Source organism: Gadus macrocephalus, chromosome 18 (genome assembly GCF_031168955.1).
Source record: "Gadus macrocephalus chromosome 18, ASM3116895v1".
In the NCBI taxonomy this organism is placed as follows: Eukaryota; Metazoa; Chordata; class Actinopteri; order Gadiformes; family Gadidae; genus Gadus; species Gadus macrocephalus.
This window is the reverse complement of record NC_082399.1, coordinates 8,002,652-8,014,906: the sequence shown is the minus strand read 5'-3', so window position 1 is coordinate 8,014,906 and position 12,255 is coordinate 8,002,652. Positions and strand designations below refer to the sequence as shown.

Sequence of the window (12,255 nt, the reverse complement as noted above, 5' to 3'; positions counted from 1 at the left end):
TATTGGAAGAGTAATGAAAATACCAGTGTATTTTTTATTTCAGAATATATTTATATTTCACATGTCATTCAGAAGATCCTTGTGCCTCCCTCAGCAGTCATGAATGATGTATCGTGTCAAACAGTTCTGAACAGCAATCGATGTTTGGGTGGCTTGTTAAGTTTTAGTACTTTCTATGATAGTTCCCCGAAAAAATAACACTGCATTTATGCAGCTATACCTGTACTAGAACAAACCGGTCAGGACCACTAAGTTTAATGACTTACAAAACACCAAGGTAAACATTCACTGCTGGTCACCAATCCGTATCTTGTTAAAATTCTGAAATGAACACCAGCTACTAAAAGTGATTTCGTTTTGCCATTACTTAAAACTTCTTACACTTGTATTGAAATGCTTGTGTGGTAGGTAGGAGTTAAGTGAGGTGTTAAGATTGTAAAATCAAACCTTCTGATTTGCTTTATAAAGTTGCACTTTTATCATAATTGACAGGATTACAAAACAGATCAGGAATGGATGTAAGTCATAAGGCATTAGGCTTTATCCTGACTTTTTAGGCATCATATCAGGCTCTTATTCAATAGAATTCAATATAGTTAAGGAAAATATTAACATTTCAGAAAGCAGTTTTGTTTCCGCCTTTTTAAATGAATATATTTCTTCCTCATGGACAGACAATAACTTAACCAAAACAGGCAACAAAATAAATAAATGAATATGCATTCAAGCCCAGCGTACAACCAGATATTAAGATGAAATATAGAAACGCGTCACAAATTCTTTTCAGGACAATCAACCGAGCAAAAAGACACCGAAAGGGGAAACCAGGCATTGGCATACAAAGAAAACAAAGCAACAGTTCTGATTATCCAAAAGCTATGCTTTTGGTTCTTTAGGGGTTTTTCGCCACTAAAAATCGCTAGGTAAAGGTAAGTGCACCACAACATGTATTCCATGCACAGCACATCATTTTGAGACACCAGAACTGTTACATAACCGTCTGCTACAGGACCCCAAAACGCAGGGTCATTCCGCCCCATGCCGTATACTACATAAAGAAATCAATATATATCCATACATTAGATATATAGAATATTTTTTTTCTTAGCCAGGAACGAGACAAGTCTTGAATAAAGCAAAGCGACACACTACCACACTTCCAAAAACCCTCCTATAAGATATTATAGCGCAGAAGCGATAGAAAACCCACTGTGATATAGATGGGCCACATGTGCATGAGATGAAGAAAAAAAAAAAAAAAAACACGTCAACAATTGGCACGTTCTGAAGACCATGGCATATTTCGTAGCCTTTGCAGATTGAAGCCCGTCGGAATCCGCCCGTACGAGTAACAAAGCAACCCTTGACGTCAGAGATTGTCAAGGAATGGCAGTTAGAATGTTGGACATTTGTCACATCTTCCCGTTGTTTGGAGAAAACTGTCGCAGACTTAGCCTTACACACAAGAAAAAAAGTGTGTAACCGATTGAAAAGATCGTTCTTCCTAGGTAACTGATTTCCGTTTGAAATATCAGATCAGGGGAATTGTAAAGGAATAATATTTGAATTGGTTTACTCTACGCAATGACGACAACTTCAGTATACAAGTTACCAATATACTGAGGTATTGGAAAAAGTATCGGTTTGCTTACATCACTGTGTATACAGCGTCTCTAAACAGTGTAGCCGTATGTTCCCCACTATAATGTCACTGCAAGTTATACAGTATATTTTACACTGTGAAACACTGTACACACCGATTGTAGTCAATCCCAGGGCTAATGTGTCCAAATGAAGCGCCACACGAGACAAAGGGGAATATTCTCAGTCATATTTTTTGGTTCTCTACTATCTGGCAACTAGTAAACTCATCTGTGGCAACCGATTTAACTGTTGCGAATTGCGTTGTCGCGACACAGACAGTATACTACAAAGTGCTAAGGTAAACGTAGCCAAGGGTTGAAACTGAAGCTACTCCCATGACTCTTTTAGAGATTTCATTACGGATTGCCGTTTGCAACGTTATCACCATCCCCGTTTAACTGGGGCTGTGTGTGTGTGTGTGTATGTATGTGTGTGTGTGAGCGGTCCATAGCAGCAGTTATTCTGGAATAGAGCTCATGGATTGTCATCCTCCTCTACACTTTCTTTTGTTTTCCGCTTCAACCCAACAAAGTCAGGATGAATAAAAGTGTCACTTTTAAATGGGGTACACCTTCTTTTCATATTTTGGATATTCGTAGACACGAGAGTAATGTATGAATATCAACAGAATGCGATGTTATCGTGGCGGTTGGATGTAGCTACACAAAAAGACACACGGCTCCTAAAACAATGATCAAAAAACACACAATCAGGATTTTTGACGTCCTTTTTGATGACGGTTCTGTTGATGCAGGCCGTTTTGTTTCTCCCTCTCTCCCCCTCGCTCTCTACCTCTGGCTGGCCCTCTTAGCCACTTCGAATGCTCGCGTCGCCCGTGCGCTGTACCCGGGCCTGCACTATGTCCCGGGAGGCCCTCTTCCTGTCCGTCGCCAGGCCCAGGAAGCACATGAAGTCGATGAAGCAGGTGGTGAGATTCAGCTTCATGCCGTACTCGCTCGTGGCGTAGTCGTATGGGAACGTGTGGTGGTAGTTGTGGAATCCCTCACCTAAAGAGGCAAAGAAAATGTAGCTTCGGGTAAGTCATTAAAATCCACCAAAAACGAACTAAAAAAGCGTTGAGGTATGTTGCATCAGTAACCAAATTTCCAAAATGTGTTCCAAATGCAAATAGGATTAGGGAAATACTTTTTGTTGTTTGGCAGACGGCAAACAATTTTTCAAAGAGAATTATTCAGAAGTAACATCATGTACTGAAAATTCTCCAGATTCTCAGGCAACATCTGCCCTCAGTGGGAGCCCTGTCCATTATAAAAACATGGGACCGCAGCGGGAGGTTCATTATGCTCACCTATGGCACTGAAGGTCACAAACTTGTTCTCCCTGGGGTTGATGCCGGTGTCGTACGGCCTGTTGCCCCACATGTGGGCGGCGCTGTTGACCAGCCAGGTGGCGTTGAGGACCAGGGTGTACCTCAGCAGGGAAGGCACAAAGTAGGCCACCCAAAGGGACTCTCCCCACATGTACCAGGGCACCACCATGGGCAGCAAGAAGCACATGAGCACCACAGACGACTTGTAGTACCTGGTGGGCCGGGGAGTAAGAAGCAAGTGGTAAGAGAGGAGTGACTCATCTGTGGACACGTTAACTCAATAACAGTGCAGGGGAACCCCGAGTGGCACGCAGTCATTTCTTTCAGTTAAAAAGACTTATGTTGGTCCGGCAACACATGTTTCGAGTTACTTTATTAGCCTTAAAGTATTTGCCAATAAATCCAACAGGTGGATGAAAAATCCATTCTCCACTGAGAATGCACGAAAAAAGGGTAGCATGCACACAAAAGATCAAGTTCCTCGATTAATACACCAACGTTGCTTTTCACACTACTCACTTCCTTTGAAACATGACAACTTTGTCTGCCTTCAGGTCACTGAGCTCCAGCTTGCGTCCTTTTTCTATGACGTCGGGGTGCTTGCGAACCATGAGCCATCCGATGTGGGCAAAGAAGAATCCCCGTACGGCGTTGTGGGGGTCTGCGTCCGTCTCAGAGTACTTATGGTGGACCCGATGGTCTCGTGCCCACTCGAAGATGTCATTCTGTGGATTGCCATAAGGTGTTAAGATTACATGCACTTGCAGCCCAACGCGGTGCTTAAGAGTATTATGAAAACTGTAATTATGACTCATGTGCATGTGTGGGGACCCGTGTGTGTGCGTGTGTTTGTTTGTGGTCAAACGCAGTTACCTGAAAGGCCATGGAGTTAGCCAAGCCAAGAAACACTCGTAGGGGTAGGGAGGCCTTGTAAGTCCGGTGACTCCACAAACGGTGGGCTCCCGCTGTTACCCCTAAAGCACTGATCACAAAGCACACGCCGGCTGTGTGGCGACCAGGGATACGTCAACAGATTAGATCACGGGGGGGGGTAAATGCACTCGGTAAGCATGCAAAAGGTGTTACAGCATCAGGTAGATTCAACCCAATGTTACGAAATACTTACACCAAAGCAAGGTCATATAAGATGCTGAGGGGACTTGGAACAATCCGTAGAATGCCCCGGCGTGCAGGAAAGTCATCAATACTACATTTTTCCATACTATTTCCTTGGGAGGTTTGGGGCCTTCCTGTTCTTTGTACGAGTGATCAAATGTGTCAATCGACGCCGGCGGCTCCGGCAGAACATGTCCGTTCCTAGCGTGGAGCTCAGTGTCCGCCGTCATGGTGATAGAGTCTAGAACAGAATTAAAGCTACACATTAAAACATTGTCGAGTCCCCCCGCCCCCCCACAGAGTACATATTTATCGTCTTTGGTAAAAGAAGCAGTGGGCCGACTGGTTTCTCTCTAAGGTAACGCTGGGGAGAGATGGTGATGGTGATGGTGACGCTGACTACTGGCTATGTAACAACGTGCAAAACAGCAGCCCTGAACGTGCACAGAAGAGCTAAATATCACAGTCATACTCACGGAAAGAACCGACGAATCCGACACAAAAGTACCCGAGGACGATGTTTAAACCGATGTTGTTGATCGAGTGACTTTTCTAGCTAACTCAACGCATATAAACCCTAATACAGGCGAGCACTGTGCAGTTTAGTACGCATCTGTGAGATGCGGTCGACGAGCTGGTTGCGACGATTGGCCAATGGGGCTTTGGTACCACCTTAGGCGCGGCCTCCTATTGGCTGCTGCTCTATCTGCTGTTCACGTTCACACTTTATTCATTCCGTGCCAGATGTAAATTTAACCCGGGTGATCCATTTTTTTGGTTGAAATACGTATTGTATTAAACGCGCACCACAAACACATAGCCTCAGGTGACACAGACAACGTGTAACCAAAAGCGTATATCAATACAATGTTTAACCGATAAAGACATCCGAGCCCCCCCCCCCCCCCCCCTGTTTGGTAACGTGCAGTGATCAACGCAGGCTTCCTGTTCAGCCTACATCTGTTTGTGATCTGACATAGGCCTACTCGGCCCAACCTATGTGAATTTGGAAATGTTGATCTTAATAAACTACGGTTAAGTTCTTGACCAAATCAGACTATGCTACTTTTATCGAGAACTGGACCGAGGCTTCTTATGATACGCGTCAAAATGTAAACTATAAGTGTGCATTGTAAGTTGTTGTAGACGTGGAGTGTTGCAGACCCATCAGTTATGCAAGTACAATTGTGTCATTGTCTGCTTATTGATCATGTTCTACGAAGAATCTTAGTCTGGGTGTAATCATCAAATTCTCCAGACACATTGTACAAATGTATGCGTTCAATATTTAACCAACGCACTCACGTTGCTTAGCAAGCATATTACTTGTGCTTGTATAGCCAACACAACTGTTGCAATTTGAATACACGACCATTGAGTCCTTTGAATATTGATCGCGATTCCCATTTATTTTATTTACGCCCTATTTCTCCCTTTCTAAAATGTATCTTGAAAAATCAATTGATAACCATTATGCACTGTTGGCTAAGGAGATAATGAAGGAAATTATTTGTCCTATTTTTATAATAGGCCTACTTTACAATTTACATCCACAACAATTATATTATGAATAAGGCTATTCAAGTAGCAGCAATAGAATCACAACAAGTGAAGAATTAAACGTTCTCCACATTGTGTGAACTTGCGCTACTTCTGCAATCGAGACGGTGCATCATTCACCGTGAAGAAGCAAACATGAATATGTTTTAAAATAATGTAATTCCACGTTATTTCAAAGCGGATCATCAGACTAGTGCGAGGTGAGAGCTCCCTGCTGCAAATAATCAACCAGCTTGGCGTGTTTGTGTGATTTTAGTCATACGCGTGTATACTTTGCAGCTCTGACGTCCTGGCGAGAGAACAGATGGAGCATATTTAAGGTGAACTGATGAAGAAAGAATGAATGGGAAGAGTTCATAGATTGTAAAGTGTTCCAAACTTCATGAGTGTGAGTGTTTTTTATAAGTAGGCTAGGCCTACAGATCCTGGTACTGTGTCGTCACTTTGATTCCTAGATGTAATGGGAGAGGATGTGTCGCCATCTAGTGGAGTCATATTGAAACGCAGTGAGCTCACATTGCTGTTTACTGTGGTGATGCTCTCGCATGCCATATCTTCATGAAACAACTATTCTTCAATCAACTGGAAACTGGAACATTGACGTGCAAGATCGACAACATATCAGTTGTGCACTGCATGCACGGCCTGTGACGTCATCACCCGGCGTCTTTATTTACTTCTGGCCCGGTAATCGAGATGGAAGTAAACAGGGATGAAGCAGATCGTTGCATTGAAATCGCAACGGCGGCGTTGTCAAACCATGAAACGGAGAAAGCTCGACGGTTTCTGGAGAAGGCGCAGAGACTCTTCCCGACGAATAAAGGAAAGAGTAAGTCGCGCGAGCCGCGCATGTTAGCTGTGTAGTCATGCAGCATCCTCCGCAGCATCATCTGCATCCCAGGATGAACATGGCTGTGCCTCAAACCGGGGCCTATTTCCCAGACTAGGTTAACGTCTTGTAGCATATTTCGATTTTTGATCAAAACGGGTGTTTTATTTGGCAAAAGGAATGTTGCACGAAATTATAATACATATATCTATATTTATATATATATAAATAGGCTATTATAAACCGCTTGTGGTCCTGTTTAGAAAGTGTCTTTTTTTAATGTGCGCTATGATATCCAACACTATATGTAAGCACAGGTTGGCTTTGGCATTTGAGCTGGTGTATTATTATGAATGTTATACATTCCATTTCAATGCTCTTTGTTCCCACTATCACATAATTTAGGTATTTAATTGATGGAATCTGAATGCTAACAGTTTGTTTATGAATATTTTAGTGCTGCTGGACATGATAGCCAAGAATGGATTCACGCCGGGACATACAGGCCACCAAGGGTCCAATGGAGAGGCCAGATACAGGCACCAGGCCTCCGGAGAGGAGAAGAAACAACCTGAAGCAGCCAAACCCTACACTTCGGACCAGTTGGAGGCTGTGAAGAGGTGTGTTCATTCATGATGCGGCTCTGATACTATTCAGGACAGGAAAAACCAAACTGATGGATTTTTTTTGGTCTGAGGGAACAAATCTATATAAGCTACATATCCATTCACATTTAGGGCATTTAGCAGATGCTATTATCCAAAGCGACTTATAACTACTATTTTTAAGTGCAAGGACATACAACATACAATAAGTCCATGGAGGGTTAGGGGGGTATGGGGGGACTACTGCTATGGGGGGGTGGGGGGGGGACTACTACTATGGAGGGTTAGGGGGGTATGGGGGGACTACTGCTATGGGGGGGTGGGGGGGGGACTACTACTATGTTATCACTTTATTACATTTTTTATATATTTGTTGTATATTTGTTCAGGGAATTTATATGATATATTACTAATAATTTCATATTTCCTTTTTATTTAGCCAGCTAATTACCCAGAATTTGTTGTTAGCAAAAGCCCAGTATACTGTAGCCTGTAGAAATAGCTGATCATGTGTCCTCACGTTATGTTTTCACTACACGGATCAATCCGGACCTCTAGCCACCCACGATGATCTCCAGAGATTACAACGTAATCTGGGCCATTCAGGGACTGTGTCGAAGTTGATGATGTAAAATACAGACCGCCGCTGGCAAGCAGTCATGGCATCTCGCGAAGCAACGAGCAAAAACGTTAGCCTTTTAGTAGAGTGAACAGAGCAATACGTTTAGTGATTGCAGAAATGGAGTCCATAACAACTATTGAACAGGAACGAGGGTGTGCAAGTGCACTACTGGACGGTCTCTGAAAACAATCCTTGTTCCTCTGATTGGCTGAAGGAGCTTGTCTACCAAGGCAAGGAATCCCGTCCACTGCAAACGATGTGCGCGGCAAGAGGTCCAGACTGATCCGTGTAGCGAAACATACCGTGAGGTCACATGATCAGGGTGGTCTCCAGGCTGTGCATTTCATAATATAAAAACGTTAGCCTTTGGACAATCAATTCTTCTCACTCCTGACATAATATCATGGCGTGGTTCTTCTCCCTACACAGGATAAAACAGTGCAAAGACTTCTATGAAATACTGGGGGTTCTGAAAGAGGCTCCACAAGATGAACTGAAAAGAGCATATAAGAAACTTGCTTTGAGATTCCACCCGGACAAAAACCACGCTCCAGGTGCAACAGAAGCTTTCAAAGGTAATCCATGGGATGTTATGTATTGAATGTTTTTTTCAATTTCTATTCTATTTTCAATTATATTTTTCGATTTGCAGATACTTTCATCCAAAGCAACTGGCAGTATAACATTTCTAGATATGATATGTCCTCAATGACCGGGGCGGGGTTAACCCCTCTTGCTTAGGAATGCCTCTATGTGCAGACTGTGTGGACAGTGGGGGATCGAACCCCCCCCCCCCCCCCCCCACTTACATCAATATGACGTCCTTATTCACCTAGCTGCCATATTTGGTTCAAATCACAAGCCGGGTGCGGCAACTGAATTGGAAATTCCGCTTTTGCCCCCACCCAGCTAGTGTCAAGAACCAAAATGCAACCAAGATGGCCGCCATGTGAATAAGGCCCATGTTTTTTGTGTTCCACAGCTATAGGGAATGCCTACGCGGTTCTGAGCAACGTTGGCAAACGGAGACAATATGATCAGTGTGAGGAGGAGAGGGGGGACCCCACAGACCCCGGGCCAGAAAACGGACCCTTCCAGGCAGACATATCCCCCGAGGACCTCTTCAATATGTTCTTTGGAGGAGTCTACCCATCAAGTATGTGTTTATTTTTAGCTTTTTTGGATAGTGCCCATTTTGTGTGCTTGTACTTTCTGATGTGTGTGACGGCCTGGTTTTCCTCCAGGTAACACGCCAGTGTACACCAATGGGAGGATGCGCAATCAGAGACCCGAGAGAAGGGAACGGCAGCGAGAAGTAATGCCATGCAATTACATATTTCCTTCAGATTCCACTCGATTCTTTAAATGATGTACTTTTCATTTGTAACAACAGGGGGCGACATTGTGTTACATGAACCGGTTTTTCGTAATCAGCAAGGGTACTGTGTGGATTCTTTCAGAGTTCCCCTCGAGTGTAGTGCTGCATTGTGACAGGGAACATGTTGTCTTGCAGGGAGGCCTTGCTCTCTTTGTCCAGGTCATGCCCATCCTTATCCTGGTCATAGTGTCAGCCCTCAGTCAGATGATGGTCACCAACCCCCCCTACAGCCTCAGCTTCAGACCGTGAGTGTGACTGCCATTGTCGACAGACAATGTCAATGTCTTCTTAGACAGCCATTTTATACTTGTCAAAGTTACTCAGGCCTTTCCAAAGGCGTTGAAAAAATAAATAATAAAAGAGAAACTCAATATAATTTCATAGATATGTTATGGAATTAACTTCATCTTTTTTTTTAAGATATACGACATATGAAAACGAAAGGTGTATGTATTATGCTCACGTTTTTTCATACCCATTTTCTTGAATAAAACCCATTGTTCCTACGCAGCACTTTCATACCCGATGTGGACCTTGTAGGGAAAGGTCCTCCTTAAATCATTCATAATGTCTTCCTTTTCATCCCCTGGCTCCAACATATCTCATAGACATCTGTATGTTGACAGCTCAGTCTTTTAAACATGACTCCCCCTCACATGTTTTAAAGAAACACCACCGCCATCCCTTTTTGCTTAGATTTACAGTATCCGGAAATGGGAACATTGCTGTTTTTTTCGGTTTCATGTTTTTTGCAGTACGAGCCATTTGTGTCTATGATTTTTTGTCAAGGTATTTGATAGACAATAAAGTGATCTGAAAATTTGAAGCCTGTCAGACACTGCTAATATCCTTCTAATCCTCCCCCTCCTCCTCCTCGTCCTCCTCCTCGTACTCCTCCTCCTCCTCGTACTCTTCCTCCTCCTCCTCCTCCTCCTCCTCCTCACTTAGCTCCTCGGGCCACACGCACAAGAGACTGACAGAGACCCTGAAGGTGGCGTACTATGTGGGCGACCACTTCACAAGGGACAACAGCTTGGCCAAACTGAAGAGCGTGGAGCGTGCAGTTGAGGAGGACTTTGTCTCCAATCTGCGCAACAACTGCTGGAAGGAGAAGCAGCAGAGTATGTTCTCCACTCAAATATTTAAAGAGAATCACACTCTCACTCAAACACTGACATTTTGTTTCTTTGTTTTTTATTCTTTTTTAAGTCAAATTAATTGAGTCAAAGATGGTATATTATCCGTCAAGCCATTCGGATGATTGAGAATACATTTCTTCTTTCTTTATTAACATTTACTGTACATAGCCATTTGTATCCTCCAGAAAGCATTTCAATCTGGCGCTAAGCACTGGCTGATGAACGTGAATAAATGCTAGAATACTGGTCAAGAACCATTAAGGTTTTTTTCACTAACTACACTATTATCCTTTATTCATGTTGGCATTTAATTGAATCCACGCCTTGTTCTCTCGTTAAGCTGTGTTGCCCTGTGTTGTCCCGCAGAAGAGGGCATGCTCTACCGCGCCCGCTACTTCGGAGACAACGATCTGTACCAAAGAGCCCAGAAGGCCCGCACGCCAAGCTGTGCCAAGCTGTCCGAGATCTCACCCGTGATAAACGGCTGAAGCTTTACCTCACGCTGCAAGGCGAGCTCCCTTCATATGGTCTTGTGTTGTCCTTTTCTTAGTCATCCGACAAACAGGTGGGATGTTGGTTGTGGTTAAAGCCGGATACAAGTTATTTATAAAGTCAACCCTACAGTGATGTCACACAGGAAGCTAGTGGGTGTCCACCAACTTGTAAACTAGTCTTCCTGTCTAACTTCTCGGCTAAAAAGCATAAATCTGTGTGTACTATACCTGTCAAATAAACCAATACATAACAAAATGACCAGTTGGTTCAGTCCACTGGATGGGCTTGTAAGTTGACCTATCATGAGTCCATCTCCAGGTGGCTCTATTAGGAATGTTGACCTTTTCCTCTTCGTTCTCCAGGTTTAGAGAATCATCCCCACACGGCCGTCAGGCCGGTTGTACATAGATACCGTGCGACATTCAGGAAAACCCAAGCACCCAACTCCACTCTGCTGCGATACAGAACGGGCATCTCTTTTACTTGAAGAAACACGGGATGCTCAGGAAAATATCAAGTTAGAGCTGTGACTAAAAACCAGGATGTTCACAAACACATACATACATACACACACACACACACAAACACACATACACGTACACAAACACATACACACACGTACACAAACACACAGACACACACACATAAATGGTCTTCCTGAGTTAGCATGGGTTTTGGATAATCCTACAAAATAACAGAACACAATTAATGTGCCATAAAGCCAACTTTGTTTTTACCTCGCGGTTTGAACAGAGAATGCCGAATGAGACTTGCATAAATAGTTAGAAGAGTGGTTGCAATTTCTGTAGCAAAGAGAATATATTTCAAGCACCACAGTGAATGCTTCCTCTTAGACGATTCTACCCATCAAGGTGTCAGCTTTGAGCTCCATCTCATCGTTTCACACATCCACGCTTTACGCAGAAACTATGCAGGAATATGATCTACCTTCTTTGACCACCTTGTCTATTTATTGTCCAGTCAGACAACTGTTTTTATGTTAATTTATTCTGCATGTTAGTCTCATTGACCTGTAGCACACTTACAGTCTGTGTTTTTTAAGTGTGAAAGCCTTTGATAATCGAGCTGTCAAAGTTTGATTAGGACAACCCTCAGCCGTAGCGGTGTGTGTCTTTTATTTTATGAATGTATTTATTTTAAAATCCGGCAAATTAAATTAGAAAAATAAGGGAAGAAAAATAACTACTGAAAGCCATTGCTCACTGTCGCACCTTGTTTTTACTCCCGAATGAATACAAAAGAGAAGAAATAAACTTGGATGGATGAACACGTTGGATCTGAGTCATCTTTGTGGGTACAGAGGATGGGAGGGGTGAAAATCAAAGCCGGGTAAGCATATTTTGCTTGTCCAACCAACCCCTTCACCAGAATGCTGGGGCTGGGAGACAAGGCTTTGAGCATGACGACACTCCTTTGCTCCAGACCACAGGGGAAAAGGAAAATGCTGCATACCTTCTTAGCTTCCATTGTCCAACAGAAGCCTTACTTTTCTTCTATAGTCTGCTCTCACTGTGTT

General features: G+C 43.4%; 2 protein-coding genes across 2 annotated transcripts; one reads left to right on the top strand and one right to left on the bottom strand.

Annotated features, from left to right (window-relative positions):
• Positions 1 to 14: 14 nt before the first annotated feature.
• scd (stearoyl-CoA desaturase (delta-9-desaturase)) lies at positions 15 to 4,783 on the bottom strand. Its single transcript, XM_060036266.1, has 6 exons — positions 4,567 to 4,783; positions 4,101 to 4,331; positions 3,848 to 3,978; positions 3,494 to 3,699; positions 2,954 to 3,186; positions 15 to 2,651 (listed from the first exon to the last, which is right to left on the bottom strand). Exons 2-6 carry the CDS (start codon positions 4,318 to 4,320, stop codon positions 2,452 to 2,454), a joined length of 990 nt encoding a protein of 329 aa, XP_059892249.1. The 5' UTR covers positions 4,321 to 4,331; positions 4,567 to 4,783; the 3' UTR covers positions 15 to 2,451.
• A 1,076-nt stretch (positions 4,784 to 5,859) lies between these two features.
• dnajb12b (DnaJ heat shock protein family (Hsp40) member B12b) lies at positions 5,860 to 12,006 on the top strand. Its single transcript, XM_060036212.1, has 8 exons — positions 5,860 to 6,479; positions 6,937 to 7,099; positions 8,136 to 8,281; positions 8,689 to 8,862; positions 8,951 to 9,021; positions 9,220 to 9,329; positions 10,033 to 10,205; positions 10,590 to 12,006. Exons 1-8 carry the CDS (start codon positions 6,347 to 6,349, stop codon positions 10,709 to 10,711), a joined length of 1,092 nt encoding a protein of 363 aa, XP_059892195.1. The 5' UTR covers positions 5,860 to 6,346; the 3' UTR covers positions 10,712 to 12,006.
• Positions 12,007 to 12,255: the final 249 nt, after the last annotated feature.